The sequence below is a fragment of the Pieris napi genome, chromosome 22, assembly GCF_905475465.1.
Source record: "Pieris napi chromosome 22, ilPieNapi1.2, whole genome shotgun sequence".
In the NCBI taxonomy this organism is placed as follows: Eukaryota; Metazoa; Arthropoda; class Insecta; order Lepidoptera; family Pieridae; genus Pieris; species Pieris napi.
The window spans coordinates 6351189-6375104 of NC_062255.1; the positions used below are offsets into that span (position 1 = coordinate 6351189).

At 34.4% G+C, this 23916-nt stretch overlaps 2 protein-coding genes across 6 annotated transcripts in view; both read right to left on the bottom strand.

Moving 5' to 3' along the window:
• Positions 1-1222: 1222 nt before the first annotated feature.
• On the bottom strand, positions 1223-4798 carry LOC125060720. The gene is made up of 2 exons (XM_047665745.1): positions 3531-4798; positions 1223-1258 (listed from the first exon to the last, which is right to left on the bottom strand). The coding sequence occupies exon 1, from the start codon at positions 4700-4702 to the stop codon at positions 4022-4024; it is 681 nt and encodes a 226-aa protein (XP_047521701.1). The 5' UTR covers positions 4703-4798; the 3' UTR covers positions 1223-1258; positions 3531-4021.
• Positions 4799-6423: 1625 nt separating this feature from the next.
• Positions 6424-23916, bottom strand: part of LOC125060957 (dual 3',5'-cyclic-AMP and -GMP phosphodiesterase 11) — a 201669-nt gene continuing 184176 nt past the window's right edge. For all 5 annotated transcript variants that reach the window (XM_047666091.1, XM_047666090.1, XM_047666088.1 and 2 more), the window contains 10 exons: positions 23573-23731; positions 21317-21451; positions 16099-16248; positions 15826-15876; positions 14285-14539; positions 13156-13265; positions 12050-12238; positions 11013-11241; positions 9980-10063; positions 6424-9115 (listed from right to left, as the gene is read on the bottom strand). In XM_047666091.1, coding sequence (XP_047522047.1) covers positions 8777-9115; positions 9980-10063; positions 11013-11241; positions 12050-12238; positions 13156-13265; positions 14285-14539; positions 15826-15876; positions 16099-16248; positions 21317-21451; positions 23573-23731 — 1701 coding nt within the window. In that variant the 3' untranslated portion in view covers positions 6424-8776. The remainder of the gene's footprint in view (positions 9116-9979; positions 10064-11012; positions 11242-12049; positions 12239-13155; positions 13266-14284; positions 14540-15825; positions 15877-16098; positions 16249-21316; positions 21452-23572; positions 23732-23916) is intronic.

The window sequence follows — 23916 nt, forward strand, 5'->3', positions numbered from 1 at the left end:
TTCATTCTCTAGCGTAAATACACAAAAATATATTTAACTATCACATAGTTATATATACCAACTTTATTAAAAATAAACGTACTAAAAACCATAAACAACATAGTAGAAGACCACCCGAAAAAGAAGAGTAGCAGCAAAAGACTGGCAGACTCTTGCGGGTCTATACTCTATACTACTAGGCGACTAACATAAAGCTATGAGTAAATACTAACAACATTTGAAATGGAACTGAGGATATGGAAATATAAAAAGGCTTTATTATTTAAACAGCTATTATTAGTAGCCTCATGATATGACAATATATAATACATTCTTCATCTATTTGAGGCATATTGTACGTTTATAAGGCTGTCACGATAATCGATACAGCCTGCGTGACATAAGCAAATAATTCAGGAATTTCAGCCGGCTGACGTTGACCTTAATAACTAAACTCAGTGATTTTGATATAAGAACTTTTTGGTGACGTAAATCAGCTTAAAGTAATGAATTGATTAGCTGAAGTTGTCTATCGCAGAATTTAAAACATTGAAATAATTTTAATTGCCGAGGGGCTAGTATTGATTTTAATATATTAGTAGTACTCGCGTGCTTTTTTATGTTTTAAATGTTTATTCAATACAAAATCAGTCCTAATTTACCCTACAACATTCTTTCACTTGTTAATCTAATTGTGCTTACGCTGCGTAGTAAAAGAGAAAATATTTATTTTTATGAATAACTTTTCATTTATTTTAAGATATTGTATTTAATGTGCTTTTATTTAATTGCCTGCATAGTTCCTATAAATATTTTTATAATTTTTTTTATGGAACGGGGCAAACGGGCAGGAGGCTAACTTGATGTTAAGTGATACCGCCGCCCATGGACACTCTCAATGCCAGAAACTCGCGAGTGCGTTGCCGGTCTCTTAAAAATTGGTACGCTCTTTTATTGAAGGATCCTAAGTCGAATTCAGTGGGCAGTTCCACATAAAATGCTCATAGTGAAACAACGAACGTCGAGGTGATACGGGTGGAATTTCGTATTCTGCCTTGACGTCCGATTATGAAACGCAGATGCAGGTATTAATCCGAACAAAATACGTTGCGCATAAGCATTATTTTTACTTTGAAGGTCACACATAACTGAGAATGAAGGTTTGTTATAGATGAATATCTCTTACTAACTGGTGTTATTCTATAATACCGTGTATTCTTTAAAAGATCAATCATTCACTTACATTTTGACATTGTTCAAATCTTGATTAGCTGCAAACCTGAAACAAAATGATAAACTGAGTTATAATCGTAATACTTCAGAAATACAAATTTATTTACCAAATAATAGAAAATAATAAATAAATTTCAATTAAATTATTATATTTATTTTTGTGCATTATAATACATACCAATAAACAAACTCTTAAGGAAAACTAAGCACGAATAATACCATTACAACCGTTGACACTATCGCTAAGAATAACGGTTAGTTCATATGTAAACACATTTCCATATTTAATGTTTAAAAAAGCGGACTTTGATCATTAAGTTATGCGTTTTCCGAGGGCCGATAAGTATCAGGGACAATTATTACAACGACATATTAATTGCACTCCGTTTTTCTAGTTCAATGTTTTTTGTTTTACTTTCCATTTAAATTGCATAAACATTTTAATTTATATTTTCTCAGGCCAAACATATATCAAACCTTTTACTCTACCTAATTCGGTAATATAAAGAGACTAGAACATACTAATTCATCTACTAGCAATCTGCGAACTTAAATAATATCTAATCAAACACAGTTGAGTTAGGGTGTTATTAAGAGACCGTCCGTCAGTCGGCAAAAATGGCGTTTTCTAATTTTGGAGGCCAAAACTCCCTTAGGGTCGCTGGGCCAGCGGAATGAGTATATTAGGAGAGAAGCAAGCCTATACATATGAAGGTCATTTCGTAAGATTGGTTCAATAGTTCCAGACGTCTTAGAAACAAAAGTTAAGTCTATACAGCAATATCTGCTCTAGTAGGTAAAGTGTAACAATCACATCGACTATAACAAAGTAATGTAGAAATTTTCAGAGAATTTTAAATATTGGTAATAATAATAAACTTTATTCATAACAATATGTACTATATGGTTTTGACAAATTCGATCTGACGCTAGTCCCCACACGAGCCTCTGTGTTGTGGGTAACTAGATAACAGCTCTTCTGCGGTACATGGTACCGGTAATTAAGAGAAAAGGAATACAAGTTATGTATACAAATATTTTTTAGGGAAAAGTAAATCTTAATGTGAAGACTAATTTAAAAAATTTGGGAAAAATTTGTTAAAAGTTTAGGTATAATTAAAACGCTGCCATCTGGCTTTTTCTATTTACATGAAGAATATAAGTTAATAAATATAATTAATTACCTTTATTTAACGATAGAGGCTTTACGACGTACCATCGCGATCAAGTTGTGAACTTAAACTGGAAATTGTACATGTTTTTATATTTTAAAAAGTTTATTTCCATTCACGTGGCATTTCTTTGACATTTTTTTTCTTCTTTCAAGTCAGTGTTTCTCGTCAAAATGACTTTTGCCATCTGCCAGTAAATAGACAACAGATACAGCCATTAGTGACATAATAATATAGGAACAAGAATTTTTCTGTTAGGAAACTTGGGCAGTGCTCTATTGCCGTAGGTATTTGGAACTAAACGGGGACACGACATTCGTGCAGTATACTATATACATTGTATGACAAATCGATACGTCCGAGTTTCGAGCCCTCTAAAACTGACATCAGAAACGATTAGATCGTAAAGCTAACCCTTTAATAGTGAACGCACCGATTGGACTTGGCATAAAAATTCGAACACGTACTTACTTAAGTAACATATAAATTATCTACCTTTATAGTACTGTGCAGACGAACACATTTTATATGTAGGTATAGGTAATAAAACCGTAAATGTCTAGTTTGTTACAGTAGTTTTCGTGAAGATCGAACACACTAAATGATGGTTATATATAAATCGAAGACATTATTTAAAAATAGACGTATATGTAACGAGTTCGTCATATCATTGTTGATTTTTGTAGTTCATGTATTTAGTTTCAGTACAGCAACTGTGCTGTTTTGTTCTGATTTAGTTTCTTTACGGATTACGCACCCCAACAAAGCATTAATTATACAAATATACGATTAATACGATACCTTAATATAAATGAGTAATCCAAATCCAAGTAAATATCAAATGATAAGCTTTAGTTTATTATTGAAACTGCAATTACAAGTCGTACTCGGTTTTAATAATTTATTTACGCCGGGAAAGGATAAGCTCTACGCTTTTGAGTTACAAGGGAGATCGTGTAATGCAGTCTTTTTTTAGCCATGTGACGCACTAAGAAACCTTCTGCTCCATTAGCCCATACTTGTTTCTAGGTTAAGAAAAATATGATTTGTACATACCATTATATATATAAGTACTAAAATAGCTTTTAGTTTACAACGTAATTCATAGCATTACCTAATTACCCAGATAACTAACCAATGACTTACCGTGAATTGTAGATTATCCTTAATTATTTTCATTATTTTCTCCCACTAACACTTTATTTGGTTTCTTAAACCACTGTGAAACTATTGAGTTCACTAAATAAAAGCTTTGTCGTAGAACAGAGCATTCATAATTTAATTTATAACTAGCCTAAATATTTTTCTAAATCACAGAATAATTTACATGAAGCAAGTGCTGCCTAATATAGGCAGTCCTACTTTGGTTAACGTGAGCTGCGACGGGAAAAACCATTGATTTTACGCATGCGTCGAACTAAAGCATTCCGTCTCCAATCCAACCCCAATGGTAACATTAAAAGCACGCAATACGGAAACATGCGCAGCAATGTATTGACATTACTATAGGACAGAAAATATATTATTAATACATAGCTTCTCTACTGTTTTTGATGCGACACCAAAAAACTTTAGGTTCTTACAAATTTATTTCTAAAATATCTATAAAAGTATAAATAAAGAATAACGCCATCTGTTCAAATTCCTAAACAACTACTGGGGCCTGGAGGTTCAGAGGACTTGTAGTGAGGTGGGTCTGGCTGAGGTCCTACACGGGTGCGTAAGGTTCTAGTCAGGTGCCAGCACCGGCCAAACAAAGGCTTTTGGTGTAACTGACTATCCTTCATTCGCCATCCATACACATTGCCACCGGTTTCAGCGAAATAGTACTTATTCTCAGGGCGTATTTTAGATCTCTTTACCAAATACTGCTTCCTACCGAACTCGGGTTTGTCTTTATAGATAATTTCCCTTAATTCAGGCTCTACAGGACGCATAATCGGATCACTGGAGAGTTCGGTATCGGGTCGTACCAAGCGCGGGTCTTCTTTGGGATCACCAAGGCCAACATCAACTATCGAGTGGCCGTGACGTAGATGTTTCACGCCTGGAATGAATGTTCCATCGCGTATGGGTACCTTCTTCCTGTTATATCCGGCAACGACATGATCGCGAGTTATTGTGGCCATACCACCAATCATATCGTGAGCGATCACATCTGTCTCAAAATAATTTGTTGGTTCACGAGATAGGGTCGCTGCTTGTTGGATCTGCTCGCGATGCTTATGAATCCAATTGAGCCGTAAACGATTTTCCTTCTCGTAGTTTTCTAGTAGAAATATTATTACCGCCGGGTTATTTATATCCAGCAACGGCATTTTGGTATATAATAAACGCTTACAATAAAATATCAATAAAATCTTGTTAAACAAAGTTCGTAGAAATTAGACAAACGTCAAATATCAAAACAAAAGCATTCCTTACCGATTAGATTGCCTATGGTTCTTACACGTCAATGTGTCAGCAGTCACGTAGCGATACCATCTATAAATACACTTTTATTCCGCGCTATTGCAAAGGCTGGGTAAGATACATTGCATTATAGAAGTCCAAAAATAATACATGTACACAGATGAAGATTTTATAAATCCAACTTTTTGACGATTCATATTTTCGTTTCATTTCATAGAATGGACAGGCTTACCTGATATTAAGCTCACACACAGCCAACGTGCCACGCGTACGTTGCCGGCCTTTGAGGAATTGATACGCTCTTGCTTCTACATAAACAACACAAGAGACAGTGGTCTTTGTTATGATAGTTATAAACAACGACTATTATTATGCGTAAGATAAGGTCGAAAATATAATTTTCATTGGGAGGGGAGATTCAAGTAAATAAGAGTTTGATATTTATTATTTCTATATAATTATGTATTTTCAATTAGATATACAATTATTCTCTATTTATATATTATTATTTTTATTTCGAAAAGTCTTTTTTTTTAAATGAGTAACTAGTCTATCATTGTCTACAGAATTTTAAAAATCAATGAAATATTTGTACATGATAAACACGAATTCAAATTATAGAGTAGGGAATCTCTGACTTCAAACGAGTATTTTTCAAGGGACCGGAAAAAATTCTAACTATCGAGCAGTCAACTATATTGCTGTATTTTTAAAAGTTAGAGCTGATTTACACAGGGTCAGTAACTGACTACAAATTCGAGGCAAGTCAGTGCTGACCCGAAAAAAACCCTGTGTAAACTGATTTGAAGTCAGTACAGTGGCTTGAAGTCAGCGCTGACTTGAATATTCGGACACGAATATTTTAAAGTCAGTTGGCGCCCCCCGCCACCCGCGCACCCCCACGCCAGCCAAATAAACCCCGTGTAAACAGACAAGTCAGTGCGTGGTTAGTCACTGCCGCTGCGTTGTAGAGTGACCACGTTTTTTTCGCTGGCGATAAAAATGAAGCTTAGCGAAGACGAAACCTTAAAATTGGTGCAATTATATGGCGAAAACGAGTGCCTTTGGGATATTAAATCCCTAAATTACCGCAATAAAGAAATGCGGTCAACAGCGTTGCAAAATATGGCTCAACAAATGCAAATTGAAGGGCTCACTTCTACTGAAGTAAAAAATAAAATTAAAGCCATAAGGGCTACATATTATTTCGAGATCGACAAGATACAAAAATCCACCAGATCTGGCGCTAGTGGGAACGTATATGTCCCAAAAGTCAAGTGGTTTCAAGAACTGGACGGCTTTATAAAAAATGCTATTGTAAATAAATAAATAAATTTTTCAACAAATAATTAAATCGTCGTTTCAGTTGTTTTCGCGAATTCATTTTTCCCACTGACTTCACAAACGTGTGCTCATCGTGAGAAACGCACCACTACTACTTACTTCATGTAAACAGTTAAAGTCAGTCGCGGCGCCGACATTGGCGCTGCGACTGACTTGTTTACTGACCCTGTGTAAATCAGCCATAACAGGCAACTTGCATCATGTAAATGGGCTTTAATAGAAGAAAAAATCATGGGTGGACAGCAGAAAAAAATTAGTTCAATTATAAAAAAAATATACGAAATATTTCAAAATTTGTTTATTCATAAATAAATAACATTTTGTTTGGAACAAAACAACCTCCATAATGAATCACACACCATACATCTCGACATATTAATTTTCTAATTACTTGCTAATAATACTTACAGCAATCTTAACATTAACGTTGTACATGATTACCACAATAATTTGAGATTTTTAAATATCTACGATTATAGAGAGAATTCCAATTTGAAAATATTTTTTTTCTATAATCTTTAAGAATTGGTCATAACTTTAGCGACGAATACTGTCGATATAAAAAATTTAATTGATTTATAGAAAATTCTAAGCAATTATCAAAATCTGTTTGCGAGTAGTAAGTACTTACATTTATTTTGGTCATAGTTGTGGTGATTAAAATAACTAATTAAGGATTCGGTTTTACTAATTAAGAATAAGAAAACGGTTTTTGTTCAAAAATAAAAATGTTTTCAGATTAAATTAACTTCTCATTATGAAGCTATATTGAAAATAATAAAATAACCAAGCACTTATTGGTGTATATCATCAAACAAAACACGATCGCGCAATCCAGACAACGCAAAAATGTTACAATAAAGAACTTCATACATTTACCAAGATGTCATTAAGCAAACTGAACCGAATTTTTGCGTCGTACAAATTGAAAAGAGACATTTATATAGCAACACCGCGTAAAATTTGAGTTATACATCAATAAATAACTGGTAAAATAATCCAAAATTATCAATTTTAAGCGCCACATTTATTTCTCGAGATTACAAAAATTCATGAATTAATTCACATCGTCATCTATACATGACAATACGGTGGTATTTCAATAATTTGAGGTTATTCTCTTAACCTTAGAATGTTATTTTTCTTAAACCTAATATCGTTAACACACAAGCTAATTGTGAAGTGTTTACGAAGTCAAAAAAATTCTCAGCATACATAATTGACTTTTTGGTTAGTAGACGACACAATTGTAGAATTTGGTATGAAATTATAATGGAATGGTTATACGGACTTTGGGACTCATCAACGGATACACGATGCATATGATCCGATCCTACAATCGGAGGCAACATAACTTGTACATAAACGTACACGAACGCGTGCGTGTACGTTTGCTCTATTGGTTTCACAAAGTATTAAAAGTTTTAGTCTAGAATATTTGTATGAAAAATCTTTTACTACTAAAGACAATAAGATATTTCATAACTATTCAACACAAGCCTTTAATCCTTGTCAAATTTATGAGTTACAGGAACGAAGAGCAAAGGTAATCAATGCGTCGCGTATCCGTAAACGAGGCCAAACTGTCTTGATAGCGGTATTACATAAAGCTGCAGAAACACGTAGAAAACAAAAATTCACAAGTAAGTACTCATCATTAACTGTTAATCCTCTAAAATAGTTGTATTTACACGACGCGCGACCTTATCGCCCACATTCACTCATGAAATGGACTTAGAGGGTTTAAACTAAAAATTAATTCTACAAAAATCATCACAATAAAGATGTTTCCGGTCTCAATTTAGTAATACCTAACTATAAAATTTTTTGGTATTTCCATACGTTCGCTAAGATAGGCCCCGATTTCAATTATAATGTTTTACCAAACGTGAGAACATAAAATTAAAGTAAATAAAAGTATCTTAAATGATACCAAAAACTAGCGAGACACGAACATAATTCATGTTAATTACACGTAGTAGGAATAGAATGAATGAGGTAAGTGTTTAACTTTCATGTCACGTATTATATTAAACAGGCCGAAATCAGCTAAAACATTTTATTGTTTTAACACGCCATCGCTTAAGTATCCGACATTTAAAACTAATGATCTTATATCTACGAATGTAGTGAAACCTTCTGACTCAAAGCTGAGATAAACTATTTTAAACGAGCCTAGAAGCTAATGTCATAAAACTATGGTATGTTATTGATTTTTGAGATTTTATTACAATTTATTTTCAGTTCAGAAATTAAAATTCAAAGTTGATATTCGATTTTAAAAGTCCAAATGTTTGTTATGTGTCATGGTAATTGTAAAAGATATCTCGCAATATTTATTAGTTTTAAAATAGTAAGTCACAACTCACAAATTAACGTTTTTTTTTTCGGTAAATTAATCCAAAAGATAAACCTAAACTGTGAAACAGCAATTCATTTTCGATTTTGTTTTAGAATTTATAGAAAATTGCCGTTTAATTTCGAGTGCGAGATATATATATAGTTTTTGCAAATCTACGGTGAATAAGACATACTTTTAGGCGTCAATTAGAATAATTACCAGCTAAGTCAGATCTTCGACGGAATCCAAATTTAACCAGCATAATTAAATATGGACCCCGTCGAAGCGAGGTCGTTTAGTTCATTTCGTTCAAATGGCAGAACTTCGTCGGGTCCCGCTGCGTCAGCGCGTTGTTGCAGACGAGGCCGACAACCGGATTCTCCAGATTGTCGTATTTCGAGTTGGTCTCCGAGGAGAGGCTGACGGCACCACTGCTGTCTCCCTCGTACGTGTTCTCCGTGTCGTCTACGTGCGAGCTGGCGCTGGATTTGTCGTTCTTCTCTGGCTCCTTGTCGAGACAGAAGTCGAGTTTCTCGCCATTGTTCGCTTCGTTTGCGAGCTCGATCCAGTGCGCGCGGTTGCTTTTCACGCGGTCTAACATCGGTTGGAGCGATGAATGGAGTACGGCGAATGCCTGAAATTATTTAATAATATAATAATCGTTTTAATACATACAATTAAAAAAAAAAATGTATATTTTATTTATATCATTATTTACTTATGACTTAGGTTTCCTTGTGTGTGGTAGTAGTAACAGTAGTGGTTAGCGGGATGGTGAATAAGTATATAAGTTTGCATCTAGTGGAAATGGTAGTTTTATTAATAATTTATTTCATGGTTTAAAATATCTTAATATATATAAATTACGTGTCACGTTGTTTGTCCACTATGGACTCCTAAACTACCGAACCGATATCAATTAAATTTGTACACCGTGTGTAGTTTGATCCAACTTAAAAGATTTCAAATTATTTGTTTATTATTTGACATAATTCTAACAGATGGCGCTGTGTTGAAAGTACCAACGTTTCATATAAGCTACAATTTAATAGCGTAGCCACCAAAAAAACATGGTGGTCCCCATGACTGGTGTTCTCCTACCGTTTCCCTTGAATAATTTGCTACTATGTAATATAACAAAAACCTTAGCCACAGCAACACTTGGCCGAGTCTGCTAGTTGATTTATATTACGATTTATGACTTTTTTTTCCTAATTCATTCATCGTTTTAAGGTTTAATAAAATGTTTTTTTTAAATAATAGGGGGGCAAACGAGCCCGCGGCACCCAAAAAGGGCAGTCATTGCAGCCCATAGACACCCAATATGGGTGCGTTGCCGGCCTTTAAGGAGGAGTACACTCGAACTTTGAATAGTTGGAGGTCGTATCTCTCAGGGAAGACCCCCACCGGGAGTCGATTTCACAGTTCGCTGGTTCGCCATCAAAGTGATGTTGATGACTTTACATATATTTTTATTATTTGTGATCGGTATAATTACCTCGTAAATGGGCAAGCAAATAGTATCGATGAACTTGACCTGCATCGATGGCAGCTGATCCTCTTTGTCTCGGTTCATTATATCCTGGAAGAAAAATATATGTATAACATTAACGATATGTAAAAAATCTGGACAAAGATCTTGTCTGTTATGAAAATGTATCATGTCCTTAAATGTAATTATGTCAAATTCTTGCCTTATCAAAGGCATAATTATTATTTTTCATTCTTGATATTTAAATTAGTGTGCCTAGAACGTTTTCTATTAATTTCTTTTACATTTGACAATTATTGAAACAAATTTAATTGAAGTAGTAGTTTTGCTCTGTTCTTTAGCATAAATATACTTTTTTCTTAATTTGTACTCAAATGGTAAGACACCCCAACCCAATCCGGAGGACACGACATCGCGTTAGTTCTACATTTCAAATCTCAAGCATTTTATCTAAATCACTTTGTCTAATGTATAACATAAATAAGTATAAATTAATGAAACAAAATGTACACGAAGTGAGTATCCTTCAACAGGAATGTCAATAGAGCGAAATAATCTTCTTCTTAAAGTGCTCCTTCTTGCCTTTCGAAGGCGATAATCATAGCTACTTTAATTTTAGATGACGTGCTTCTGAACAAAGACTTGATGCTTTGACCAAACCATTGTCTAAGATTTTTTTTTTAAAGACAATTCACACCAATTGCCCGAGTCCCATGCTAAGCTGGTGAAGCTTGTGTTTTGGGTACTAGGCAACGGATATACATACATAGATAGATAGAATAGACATATAAATACATATTTAAACACCCAAGACCTAAGCACAACACCAAATGCTCATCACATCGATGTTCGTCTCAGCCGGGGATCGAACCCGGGACCCATGGATTCGCAGTCAGGGGTACTAACCACTAGACCAATGAGTCGTCAAAGATGTTTCAACCTTATACCAGCCATTTTGCCTTGTCTGATTAGTTGAAGGAGCTCGTGCTTTTTTGTGTGAGGTAATCTTGCAGATCTTAAAAAAAGGGGTAATACTTACTATGGGCGTCAAATTGAGGTTCTGTTTCTCAAGGTCACCCTGGCGGAAGAACTCCCCGGCGACGAGCGCTGCCACTCGTCTCTCCACGGGCCACGGCTTAGTGATGGCGGCGAGGTCGCACGCCGTCATCAACATCGCACGGAGCAGCCCGCGACGCTCCTCGCACTCCCCCCAAGCGGGTGTGACCGTCTTGTCCGAACTCACTATGTCGAGGAAGGCATTTCTTTTACTGAAACAACATGGAATATATATTTAACTAGTGGACCCGACAGACGTTGTCCTGCATGATATTTCAAGCGATTAGTAAAGCAAAGTATGAAAGTACCGACTGCAGCGCCATCTGGCGGGCTGATTTGTGAATCTAAACCATTCCCAGATCCCCTTGAACACACACAAAAAATTTCATCAAAATCGGTCCAGTCGTTTGAGAGAAGTTCAGTGACATACACACTCACAGAAGAATTATATATATAAAGATGATTTTAACACTAGGTTAGGTAAATATATTCAGGTGTTACTCGGCTTTAGGAATGCCGAAAAAATAAAAACATAAGAACTGAATGTTTCATTTACACCAATACGTTCACAATACATAATAAACATTAAGTCTTTTACTTCTGTAAAAAAAATCTAAATAATTTATTGCAAACCGCCACCAAAAATAATAAAAAAACAACGGCATGCACTCCGGGAGTGCCGGCAGAAGTGAAAACTTGAATATTACCGTGATGCATTTTTGATACATATTATGAAATGGTTAGGGAATAATTTTTCTCCAATTGCTTTATCAGTATAAAAGTACTATCATTTATGTGGTAGAATACAATATTTATTTATTGCGCTATCGTACATAAACATGACAATTTATATTACATTAAATACGCCGCGCCAGCTGTCTACTCTCCATCCGTCTTACGAATTTTCGATCAGGTCACGTGTCCTGACGCGAGTTTAACATTTTTTACCCATTCCAAAAAAAGTGTACAACGCCGCTAAAGAAGTTTTGTTTCGAATATCTATTGTTAGTAGCAACTTACCTGAAATACACAGCCAAATCGGTGGAAAGAATAGCGTCTTCCAGCACCTTGACAACCTTCTCGTAATCCTCAGAAGAGAGATTCGCCAAGATCTGGTTTCCAGGGGAGTTCAGGATCATGAGACACTGATCGAAGTGGTGGTGCTCCATCGTCGAAGTCGAGTACAACTGGGCCAGGGGTGATGATGCCCTGGAATTATGAATCATAGGTAAAAAACAAAATTATCATTAAACCTGAATTAGGTCGTGTTTGTAATGCTGACCAAATTTACAGGATTTAGGGTCATAGTAACGTATGTACAAGGGCAACATTGCGGATTCCTTGTCGTATTTTTTGTCACTTTATATCCCCGAAAAATGCTTAATTCAGACATTACATAAGTGTTGCTACTAAAAAAGTTCTCCACCGAAAAAGGGAAAAATTTGAGTTATTTGAGGGTAATAAAAAAAATGTTTAGTATTTTTTATGTTTTACCTACAAAAAGGTAAATCTCAATATTTACTTTAACTCAAGTGACCTTATACTATATATACACTATAACGAACACTATATCAAATTAAAGTTAGTTACTTTATTTTATTATTTAGCTGCCTACGAATTCCAAACCTTTAAAAAAAAAATGTTATCTTTACTTGTGCGTTTTTTATTGTTTGTGATGCAAAGGGACGTAATTATCACTCGCCGTAAAACCAATTTTAATGAGAGCACCACTTAAATGTATGTATAGACACAGATGTTCAGACTCGTATTGAAATTGAAAAATGTGCCCGGCCAAAAAGGTTTTCCATCTCTGATATGTCAAAAAATGATAGCTGTCAGAATTCTACGGAATTAAAAATCAGAGTATAAAACGATCGCCATTTAGGCTAGAGACAACATAATCAATGAAATGATCACCGAGAATGAGCTCATGGTCCCCTGACCTGACCTCAAGGTCCTCAATACTCAAGTATTAGATAATACCTGGAACTTGGGTATTAAATAATTGGGCATTTTCTCAAACTTCACTTTGTACAGGAATGTTTTTTTGCTTTAACCAAAACAACATATTGAGGTTATATTTGTAATTACAATATTATTTCTAGGTTTAAAATTGTGTCTCTCACTTTATTTGGAAGGAGTTGTTAGTCCCCCGATGGTCGAGATCATGACAGAGACATCCGATGATCAGAGCCAGGCATTCGAGCTCACCGAAAATCTGCCACCATTGAGTATCCTAAAAGCATAAAAATAAATAATAATAATAATAATCTTTATTCATTTCTCACAAAAACTTAGTACATAAACAAGTGAGAGTTATATACTATTATAAATAAATAATTGTCTTACTTCTGTTTAGGGAAAATGCTAAAATAAATACACTAATCTCGTGATAATAAATAGATCAGTTTAGAATGAAGTACACCTAAAAGACCATTATTAATCAGTAATTCGTTTTACATCCGGGAGAAACATTGTATAATTTTAAGATCTAAATTTAGGCGATAATAGTATTATGATTCCGGGAAAGTATATTTTCTTTTAAATCTGTAAAGCTTAGTAAATAAAACATTATAAAAAATAGTATTGTCTTTTATTGACATAACTTTTAGACATAGAATAACACTTTTTTAACGGATTTGAAGTTTTACATAATTTTAAATTTAACCGACGTTTCGCGTGCTTTACAGCGTGCGTGGTCACGGTGACTGAAGGCAAGAGGTGTTGAATGTCAAAAAGTATCACAGCTGTAGAAAAAGTTGTGTTATCTGTATTTATTTCCCCGGAGTTGGTATCGACTAAAAGATGGAGGGTTTTGGCAGAAATGTCTCACGGTGTCCTCTATTTTAGGTAAACAATCCGCGAAACGTTGATTAAATGTAAAATTATATAAAATAATTGTAAATTTATAATAAAACATAACTTCAAATCCATTAAAAAAGTGTTTTTCTATTATAAAAAATGCTCTTCAGCTAGGCAAAATATCAGTTTACAAAAAAAAAACGTGTGTGTTATGTACACGCGTTAGAAGTTATACTTCTTTGGTGTAACAAGATAAGAATCTTTTCAAAAAATTATTCTACGTTTGTAGAAAAAACGACACTAACAATAGAAAACACTAAAATGTTGACTATAGCTGACTTCAGGGTGTCGGTTTTTTGTAACGGTGTGCGCGCGCATCGTTTAAATTTACTCTCATCGTTTTTCCCTAACGCGCCAAAAGAAGTATAACTTCAAAAACTCCAACAAACTCACCGTAAGTATTGAGAACATCATCTGAGCGACGTTGAACGCATGTCTCCAATTGTGATAGGTTACATTGCGGTAATTCTTCTTAACGCTCAAGAGCCACCTACAGAGCACGCCGTAGTCTATGTGGAACCGTTCAATAAAGTCAAGATCTAGGAACATTCTCAGGCAGGCGCGCAATGTATCGTCATCTGTCAAATCAATGTCATCGAATGACAGCTCATGGAGACTGAAGTGGGCTGATGATGGTATTCTTAAACTCTGAAATAATTTAATAGAATTATTGAAAGGTTTATGATACTAACAACAATTGTCCGCTATAAGTCTCTTTCAGACAAAACTTTTATAACATAGTACATTTAAAAATAAAAACAATATCCAAAAACTACAGCTAGAGAAAAGACTGATGAATCACCGTTTGTTTTCTAGAATTCGAAGGACCAGTAACGGATCACCCACGTAAACATTGGATCTACTCCATTTAGAAATAGTATAAATAACAATTTAGCTCTATATAGCTTTAACAAATAAAATAGTAAATACGCCCTCACAAATTTATGATAAGGTGTTTAAATCGCTTTTGATTCGCCTAAACGGACCCACATACACCAAACAATTTCAAAGACGAAAGCATCTAATCCCATTGGATTTAATTGAAGACAATTAAATTTATATGTATTATTCATGAATATCTCAAGTCTTAATTCTCATGGCTCTTAATTAACTTAAGGATCGCGTTCACTAAATCCGTAGGCAGAAGCCATTAATCTTAAAATTCCCCCAACAGTATAACTGAAACGCTATAAATACAATTTATATTTCTCATAACAATTTGGCTTCAGCGTTTGAAAGCGTTAATTTTAATATGAAATACTAGCGAGGATTAAAATTACTTGGGTAATATTAAATACTCTTTCAGAGGGCGTTAGTCATGAATTTTTAAAGGAGTTTTGTACTTTACTATTATGTTTATATTTAAAACCGCAGATTGCGAACAACATATTGTAAAGCCGGCTCTAGACTCTCGCCAGCCGTATGTCAAAGCCCTCGTCACGAATATGGGCGAATCTGCACGAGTGGTAGCCATCCACGCTTTTAACGTTTACGTACGGTATATTTAAATACTCGCTACTACAAGTTGGACGTAATTGGAGTGACTGCATTAGCTACTTTAAGTGCCTACCAATAGTGCCGGCCTATTGGAGGGCACGCCTGTCCAGGCGATGCCTACTTAACCGCCGCTTAAATGACCTCATATTAGCCTAGGGGAGATGGCAGGAGGAAGGAGTCCTTTGCTGTTTTTAAAAGAAACGACGAACCAAATCGTGCGTGCGTTACGTGATTCTAAGTGATCGTGATTTCGATGGAGCATTCTGCGGAATTCAATCTAAAGACTGAAAGGTAGGTAACTGCAAGACATGGTCAAGACTTAGTCTGTTCGGTATCTCTATATTGGTTTAAAACATAACCTAAAGTTAGCCTGCGTTTGTATTGATATAAATATCTGTTGCAAATCTATTTCAATATGAAGAGAAATGTCAGCTTACCCGTAATCTTTGTGCGTCATCTATTGATGCCGACGCATGGTAACTTAAAACCTGCAATATTAAATAACATATTTAACAATTCCCTAACTCTATTTACAAAGATGGAAATTTTAAAAACTTGTTCCTACATTCGAAATCCTTAAAACAATTTTCTACGGACAGTTGGTTCCCTAAACAGATACAAAAATTGAAGGCCAACAGTTTCTGTCAATTGTCAAAATCAGAGCGTAGATCCATAGATAAAATACAATTTGATCCATTTGCAATACTTACATCTAATGTTACACTCTGTTTGGCCATGGCAGTGATGGCTTTCTCGTACATATGTGTATTGTGGATTCCCATACCGCAGAATATCGCGAACGCCTCCACAAAGTTCTCATCGTTCTTTGTGAAGAGCAGCTCGTCAAATTTGTTGATTAGCTGAAAGAGATGTTTTATATTTATATTATTTTAACTCTTTACTATAAATTATACTTTACTATTCTCTCAGTGTGATTACCATCATTTAGGTTAACTAAATAAAATGTTGCAACATTTTATATTCTTAGAAGCTTATATGCTTATTGATTTTGTACATATAGATTCTGTGTAACATATGAGTTTTTTTATGTAATAGGAGACAAACGGGCAGGATTCTCACCTGATGTTAAGTGATACCGCCGCCCATGGACACTCACACTGCCAGAAGGCTCGCAAGTGCGTTGCCGGCCTTTCAAGAATTGGTATGCTCTTTTCTTGAAGGACCCTAAGTCGAATTGGTTCGGAAATACTTCAGTGGGCAGCTGGTTTCACATAGTGGTGGTGCGCGGCAAAAACTGCCTTAGAAAACGCTCAGTTGTGGAACGACGGACGTCAAGGTAAAAATTACGGGAAATCTATGTTTTTCTTATGATTTTGTTACTAACTCGGCACCTTAATTTAAGTAACAAGCACAAATAAGTAAGTCGTTGAAGTTCCTTTGATACTGTTTTAGTAATTGTGTATTTAGTAAGTCCAGTATAAAGCAGCTTGTATAAGTATGACCATATATAAACGAACTACTAATAATACGAAAATATTCTCGCGTGAAATTAATTTTGAAGTATAACAAGACTTTTGGAATTGCCACCATTTCACAAAAACAAAAGAATACAATAGAATAGACAATATAATCGGAATTAAAAAGAAATTTCAACTATCATTGTCTCTGGCCAGTGCCAAACTTTGAGTGCCATCTAATTCTTGGTTACAGATGGAAAATTTAATAAAAGTGTTCATATGTTCAAATCGAAACTTTATTTCAATTTCTAAGAAACGTTTCGTTCACTAAACGTCTGTCGAAGTGTCGACACAATGGACAATCATTTTAAACTCAAGATATTAACAAAATTAAATATACATGCTAAAATTGTATCTATCTATTTTAGTATGTTATAAATATAGTTTTCAAGGATTTACTAAGGATTTATTACAATGCTATTACCATTTAATATTATTATGAACAACGAAATATAATTATGAATTTTAAATCAAAGTCCGGTAATAAATTTAAATATGGCGAGAGATAAGGTCAATATTTATAAAAATATAGATATGATAGAACAACTTTATTTTGTATCATTTTATTATTGTAAAATTCAAGGGATTCATCTGATCACTAGTTGTACATAATTAAAACCAAATCGCTTTTAAAATAACCCACTGCTAATTTGCATAATGAGGAATATTTATCGTATTCAAATAACGCGTTAATAATATATTATAATCTAAAACAAAGCTCCTTTTTGTCGCATTACGCATACACCGCAATGCGCAACGTTGTCCAGTATTGTTGGGGCGTGTGAATTTTTTATTAATTCTCTGTTATTAAGAGGCAACCCGGACCGCGGCTAACGTACAGGAACGAAAACTAATAATTCAAACGGCCTTTGTTGTAATTTGTAAACATTTTCAACAAAACTTTTTATGGTGGAATATGTTACAAAAATTAACCCCATTAAGGTCGATTCACACATATCAGTGAACCCACAGTTCCGGCACAGTACCGTTCCGTATCCGTGCTACAGTGGTGCGTCAGTGCTTCAATTCACACATATCAGTACAGATCTCTGCGGGTCTTCGTGCACGACGTTCCCTTCAGACTAGCGTTGACGTCGATTGTTTTGATGGCACTCTTCAATAACACAGAATTAGCTATGATATCCATTGCTTTAGACGAAGAAGAAGAAGAGAATCGAGGAAAAAAAAGAAAATGGATACATGAAGCATGGAAGTTAAGAGAATCAGAAGGAGAATTCGTGACATTATACAAAGAATTAATTAAAGACGAAAGAAAGTATTTTGAATATTAATATATTTTGTTTTCGATGCAGCGGCGTCAGTGATCCGTGATAAAATATCGTTGTCGCCGATCACGTCCGTGATGGCCGGTGCCGGCACTGACACTGACGGTACTGAGACGACACTGACACTGACAAGTGTGAATACATCCATAGAGAATGTTTGAAAGAATAAATATCACTGATGCGGTACTGTGCCGGAACTGTGGGCTCACTGATATGTGTGAATCGACCTTTAAACGTACTTTCAAATGACAATTGAAAGACGCTTTATACTTGACTCGAAACGCAAAAGTTCATTAACTAATTGCGGCTCTGTGTTTAGTTTTATAGCTAAGCAACGACTATTTTACACGCTTTATATTAGCTTCACCTGTATGTATGTATGTATGTAACCGACTCCTTCGGACTCGATTTTGACCCACTATAAACGGACAGATTTAATTCAAACTTTGTACTCTTATAAAGAATCAGCGACAATATAATAATTTCATAGGTTTATCTCGAAAAAACCATGAAGCAATACGATTAAATTGAGACAACACGTATTGCTGCTAGGACTAAAAAGTGGAAAATAAATATAGTTTATAGCGTATTTTATAGTTTTTTTAAACTATATTTATTAGTTATAGTAACGTGTCATTTTGAGTTTTTTTTTGTTAATAATTTTTGCATTACTTGTACCTCTGTAGGTACTTCTTTTTCATTTCAGGGTTGCCTGGAAGAAATCGCTTGCTAGCGATAAGGCCGCCCGTTGTCTTATAACTTTTATAACCTGTTTTTTTTTATTTTTGTTATGTGTATGTTCTTGATTAAGGTAATAAAGTATAAATAAATAATTTATACACTTCTGTGTAAATTTTATTATAAAGCTCTTTTAAACATATGTAAAATCTTGTAACACCTGCGTAGCAATTTAATACAGCCGGTTCCAATGAATTTTTAAACGAGTTGACATTTCGGTGCCGATTATATATTTGAAAGTCCCTATTTTCTGGAGATACATGTTAAATAAAAAATCGTATTTTGATCCATAATTTAATACAGATCTAAATAAGCCGCAATGCTGAGGTCGTGCGTTCAAAGCCTGGTTGTGCAAAGATATTTTCTATTTGTTCATGAACATGAACGTGTAAAGCACAAAACAAACAACACCACTTCAAAACCACTTCAGTCAGATCTATGCTCAAAAATACACAGACATCGTTATACCAATAATGAATTTAATTACCAACGCTTCAGCAAGAGTTTCGCTTTTCAACGTCAAAGCTTATTTAAAACTCCATTTCGACGTTAATTAATACTGAACACTGTAGTTCCCTTGTGATTTATTACTAAGATTTTGAAGCAATTAGTAGAACAATATTTGACGTCCGCTCACAAACGAGGCCGCTTTTAAATTGTTTGTAGGTTCATAATTAGCTATTTGCTCAGACGTTTCGCTAAATATTTTATGGTGTCCCAGTGTGATACTGTGATAGCATAAAGATTCTTATTGAAATTCGGGCTCGAAGTACGTTAATACTCAAACTCAAAATAACTTTATTCATATAGGTAAACAAGTACACTTATGAACGTCAGAAAAGAAGTTACATCAATTGTAAATTTACATTTATAGCTTCATATAACGCATAATACTTGATTTCCTTTAATATTTATTTAAATTCAATAATTTTTTTGAAGTTATACTTCTTTTGGCGCGTTAGGAAAAATGATAAAAGTAAATTTTTTCTATTGTTAGTGTCGTTTTTTCTACAAACGTAGAATTTGGCGAAAGATAAAAGTTTTGAAAAGATTTTTATCTTGTTACGCCAAAGAAGTATAACTTCTAACGCGTGTACATAAGTACACACACGCTTTTTTATTAAATTAGTGAAGCACGCATGAGCCCTAGTTGTTCATTAGACTCATTCGTGTCGTTTACGAATTTAAGGCGAACATTCCACGAGTGACTTAGGAGTAGGGAATATAAAAAAAAATATAGGGGAATATAATTTTTTTTAGATTTGTGCGTGGGAGGAGTGACGATATGTGACATTCGCGTTAGGGGGTAAGCTGGCTCAGCTGTTACCTGTTCCCACCCTTTCTGGGAGCTGGAGGCATCCATCAGGTTTTAGTGGTTTGTAAATTATTGAGTCCCACATAATCTCTGCTTGAGCTAAATGCCGTAGGGATTTTAACAGCATTTTCCGACGACGAAAATGGAGGGGTTTAATATCCCCTATGGTATATGCGCATGAGCATTTTTCGTTTAACTTTGGAGTGCAAAGGTTTTTATAATCAAATGAGTGTGCAAAAAGAGAATTATAGCGAATCAAATAATTAATGCTTAACTTATTACTTTTATTTATTTATTAAGGAACACCAACAGATTACATGTATATATTTTCTAATTAACAATATTGGGTTTTATTCTAGCATGCAATCTAATAATAGGTGTACACAACCTTGACTCTAATGAATGATAGCGGACAGAGTTTACTTAAGTATTTGTATCTTTAAACATAAATAAATTGAAACGTGGAAAATATTACAAGACTTATGGCTGAGATGACTGAATTTTCTTCTTAAAACTAGGAAGTCAGTCATAATACACGTCAAGACTATGTCTACAATTACATTGGTTAAATTTTTTATTACTTGTACATATAAGATGGTAGCATAACGTTGGAGTGCTTAATGCCAAGATTTGTTAATGAGCTACAGGAAACGTTACAAAACAGCTATAGAGGGCGAAAATGTCCTGCTCTGCTTCGAGAAAAGGATGCTACGGCCGTGCCATCATTTTTATGCAAGTGGGACGTAATGTGACTAAAAATTCGCCGACTCATTGGTCTAGTGGTTAGTACCCCTGACTGCGAATCCATGGGTCCCGGGTTCGATCCCCGGCTGAGGCGAACATCGATGTGATGAGCATTTGGTGTTGTTCTTCGGTCTTGGGTGTTTAAATATGTATTTATATGTATATCTATCTATAATATGTATGTATATCCGTTGCCTAGTACCCATAACACAAGCTTCACCAGCTTAGCATGGGACTAGGTCAATTGGTGTGAATTGTCTTTAAAAAAAAAAATACTATACGAGTATATTAAGAAAGAAACAATGTTGATTCGAAATCCTTCCTCCACAATATTGTGAAATAAATCATACGTAAATAAACAAATTACCTGTATAACACCAATAATTTGTCCCTCAGAGTTCTTGATCGCCATACAAAGGATTGTGTTGTGCTTGAAGCCAGCACCCTCGTCCACTGAAGGGTCGAACCGAGCGTCCGTATACGCGTCGGGTATATTTACAGTCTGGAATATTTAACATCGTATGAGGTCAAGTACTTGGGATTCAGTGCTGTGGTTTTGGCTCAGGAATTTTCAGTACTTGTGATAACAAAAGTATTCATTTACACAAATACTGATGATAATCTTATAGTACCTATAACATACATTATATAAGGGCCAGATAGGCCATTATCAGAGCTTATAACTTATAATTCTTCTATTAGCGTTTTGTATTTTTTTATATAGTATAGGGAGGCAAACGACGCAACGGGACGCCGAAAAAGGGCAGTCGTCGCATCCCATCGACAACCATTTTAGTGGGTGCGTTGCCGGCCTTTAAATGTACGTATGTTTTTTTTCAATAATATTTTTTTTTCCGAAATCAAAGGCAGAATGATATAATTGCGAATTCAACATAGATACGGATGTGGTGATGCCATAATTAGTTGATATATTTTGTATATACTTCTAGAAATATAGGCGAAAATACAATTTCTCCATGATGTCTTTTATTCATCATTATTGACGTTTACACACTTCAAAATTACATTTAATATAGATAAAACATTATATAGTGTTTAATGTAACAAATTAAATATAAATTTATTTAACATTATTATTTATTACACTCGTACGTACCTATGAGTCGTGACCGTACTTGCTAAAGCTACGCTCATTAAATAAACAGTTTCGTCTATAAATATGAAACAATTTAACTATAAAAGTTTATATTCCAACTACAGTTTCATAACACATAAATTGGCACAGTTTAACCCCTTTAATATGCAGTATCTTGCTATATTAAACTACTGTGAGCATAGCTGCATCTGAGAGATTTCAAAGCTATTAGCTATAAAGCTGCGTATCGACTGGATTAACTTCGGTACACCCATTTATATGAGAAGTTTTGCAATGCGGTCATGTCTACTGTACGTAATTGCAACTAAGATAGTACTATTTTTTGAGGGTAGACGGCTATGTTAGACACTTTAAGGACAAAAATGAATCGGCTTTATTTTAATAATTATTTTGAAATATATCTATATTCTTTAGGCGCGTTATGAAAAATTGATGAGAGTGAAATCTACGATGCGCGCGCACCGTTACACAAAATTAACAGAATGAAGTTAGTTCTAGGTGGCATGAAAATCGATAATAACTAGTCAAGTTGTATATTCTAGTATTTTTATATTTACAACACGTATTTCGTAACAGTACAATTAAACAGTGTGAATAAATAAATATTAATTTGGTGTTTTTATTAAATCAATTTCATATACGACGGTGATTTTATTTACTAATAATAATATTATTGATTAATTTTAATGTTTATCGTTAATCACTACTGCATTTTAGTTATTTTTTTCCATACGCCAAAGAAGTATAACTTCTAACGCGTGTACATAAGTACACACACTCTTTTTTTTGCCTATTTATATAAGCGTCATGAAACACTTAGCAAAGAACACAGCCTAAAGAGTATCTAAGAGGAAAATCTATGTATTATATATTCTGCTACCAATTATAAGACTTGGCAACCGATCATAATAAAGCGGGGCAAGCAATTGTTTTAATATCAGAAGATTTAACATTCCACGAATCACTAACAATAATATGCCTATATTTGAATATCTTGTTTTTGAAAGAACATTATATCATCACTAATTGTCTTTTTTAATTATATATTTTCCTTTAAGTGCCTGATATTAAACGTGGTATATCTAATATATAAAATTCTCGTGTCACGTTGTTTCTAATTAAACTCGATTTTCGTGAAATTTTGTGTGCATATCGGTTAGGTTTGCGAATCGGACATTTATTTTTCATCCCCTTAAATGTTAAGGGTTAAAGTAAACCCCTAAATTTTTTATTTTATTTTTACACCATTTTTTTTTATGATACAGTAACAGATACAAAAATATATACAATCCTTAATTTTCACCCTCTACGATCAACCCCTATTTTTTTATGTACTTATGTATGTGTTTTATATTTGTTATACTACTTTTAGTGAAGTAAAAAAAATTTCCTAGAAATAATATACATATAGAGCAAAACAACGTTTGTCGGTTCAGCTAGTTTAATTATAAAAGTATAGCAAGCTTTTGAAACTCATACTTATATTTATACACAAAGCTTACAAACCTCTCCAGTAGTAGCAACGTAGCCAGTGATACCGATGTTGATGGGAAACCTGCTCTCGTACGGGGATGTCCGTGGTGTACCAGGTTCTTCATCATCACCAGCCTCCAGATCGAAAACACGGGAGAAACTGCCCTTGGACGCTTCATGTACCAGCAGCACCTGGAAAGAAGATAATTTTAAGTGAATATTGTAAGAATTTAAAAACAAGTTATAAGTTTTAGATGTATTAATCTGTAGAAGTAACTGTAGAAGTAAGAAAACACTGCACAAATCTACACTGAACGCAATGCAAAAACTTATGAATACTTAAAAGTTGGCATTTAATTAAGCTCACCAAAAACTTA

What these genes read in the sequence shown, in the direction of transcription:
- LOC125060720 (XM_047665745.1), bottom strand. Translation starts at nt 4,702, where the DNA reads ATGCCGTTGCTGGATATAAATAACCCGGCGGTAATAATATTTCTACTA.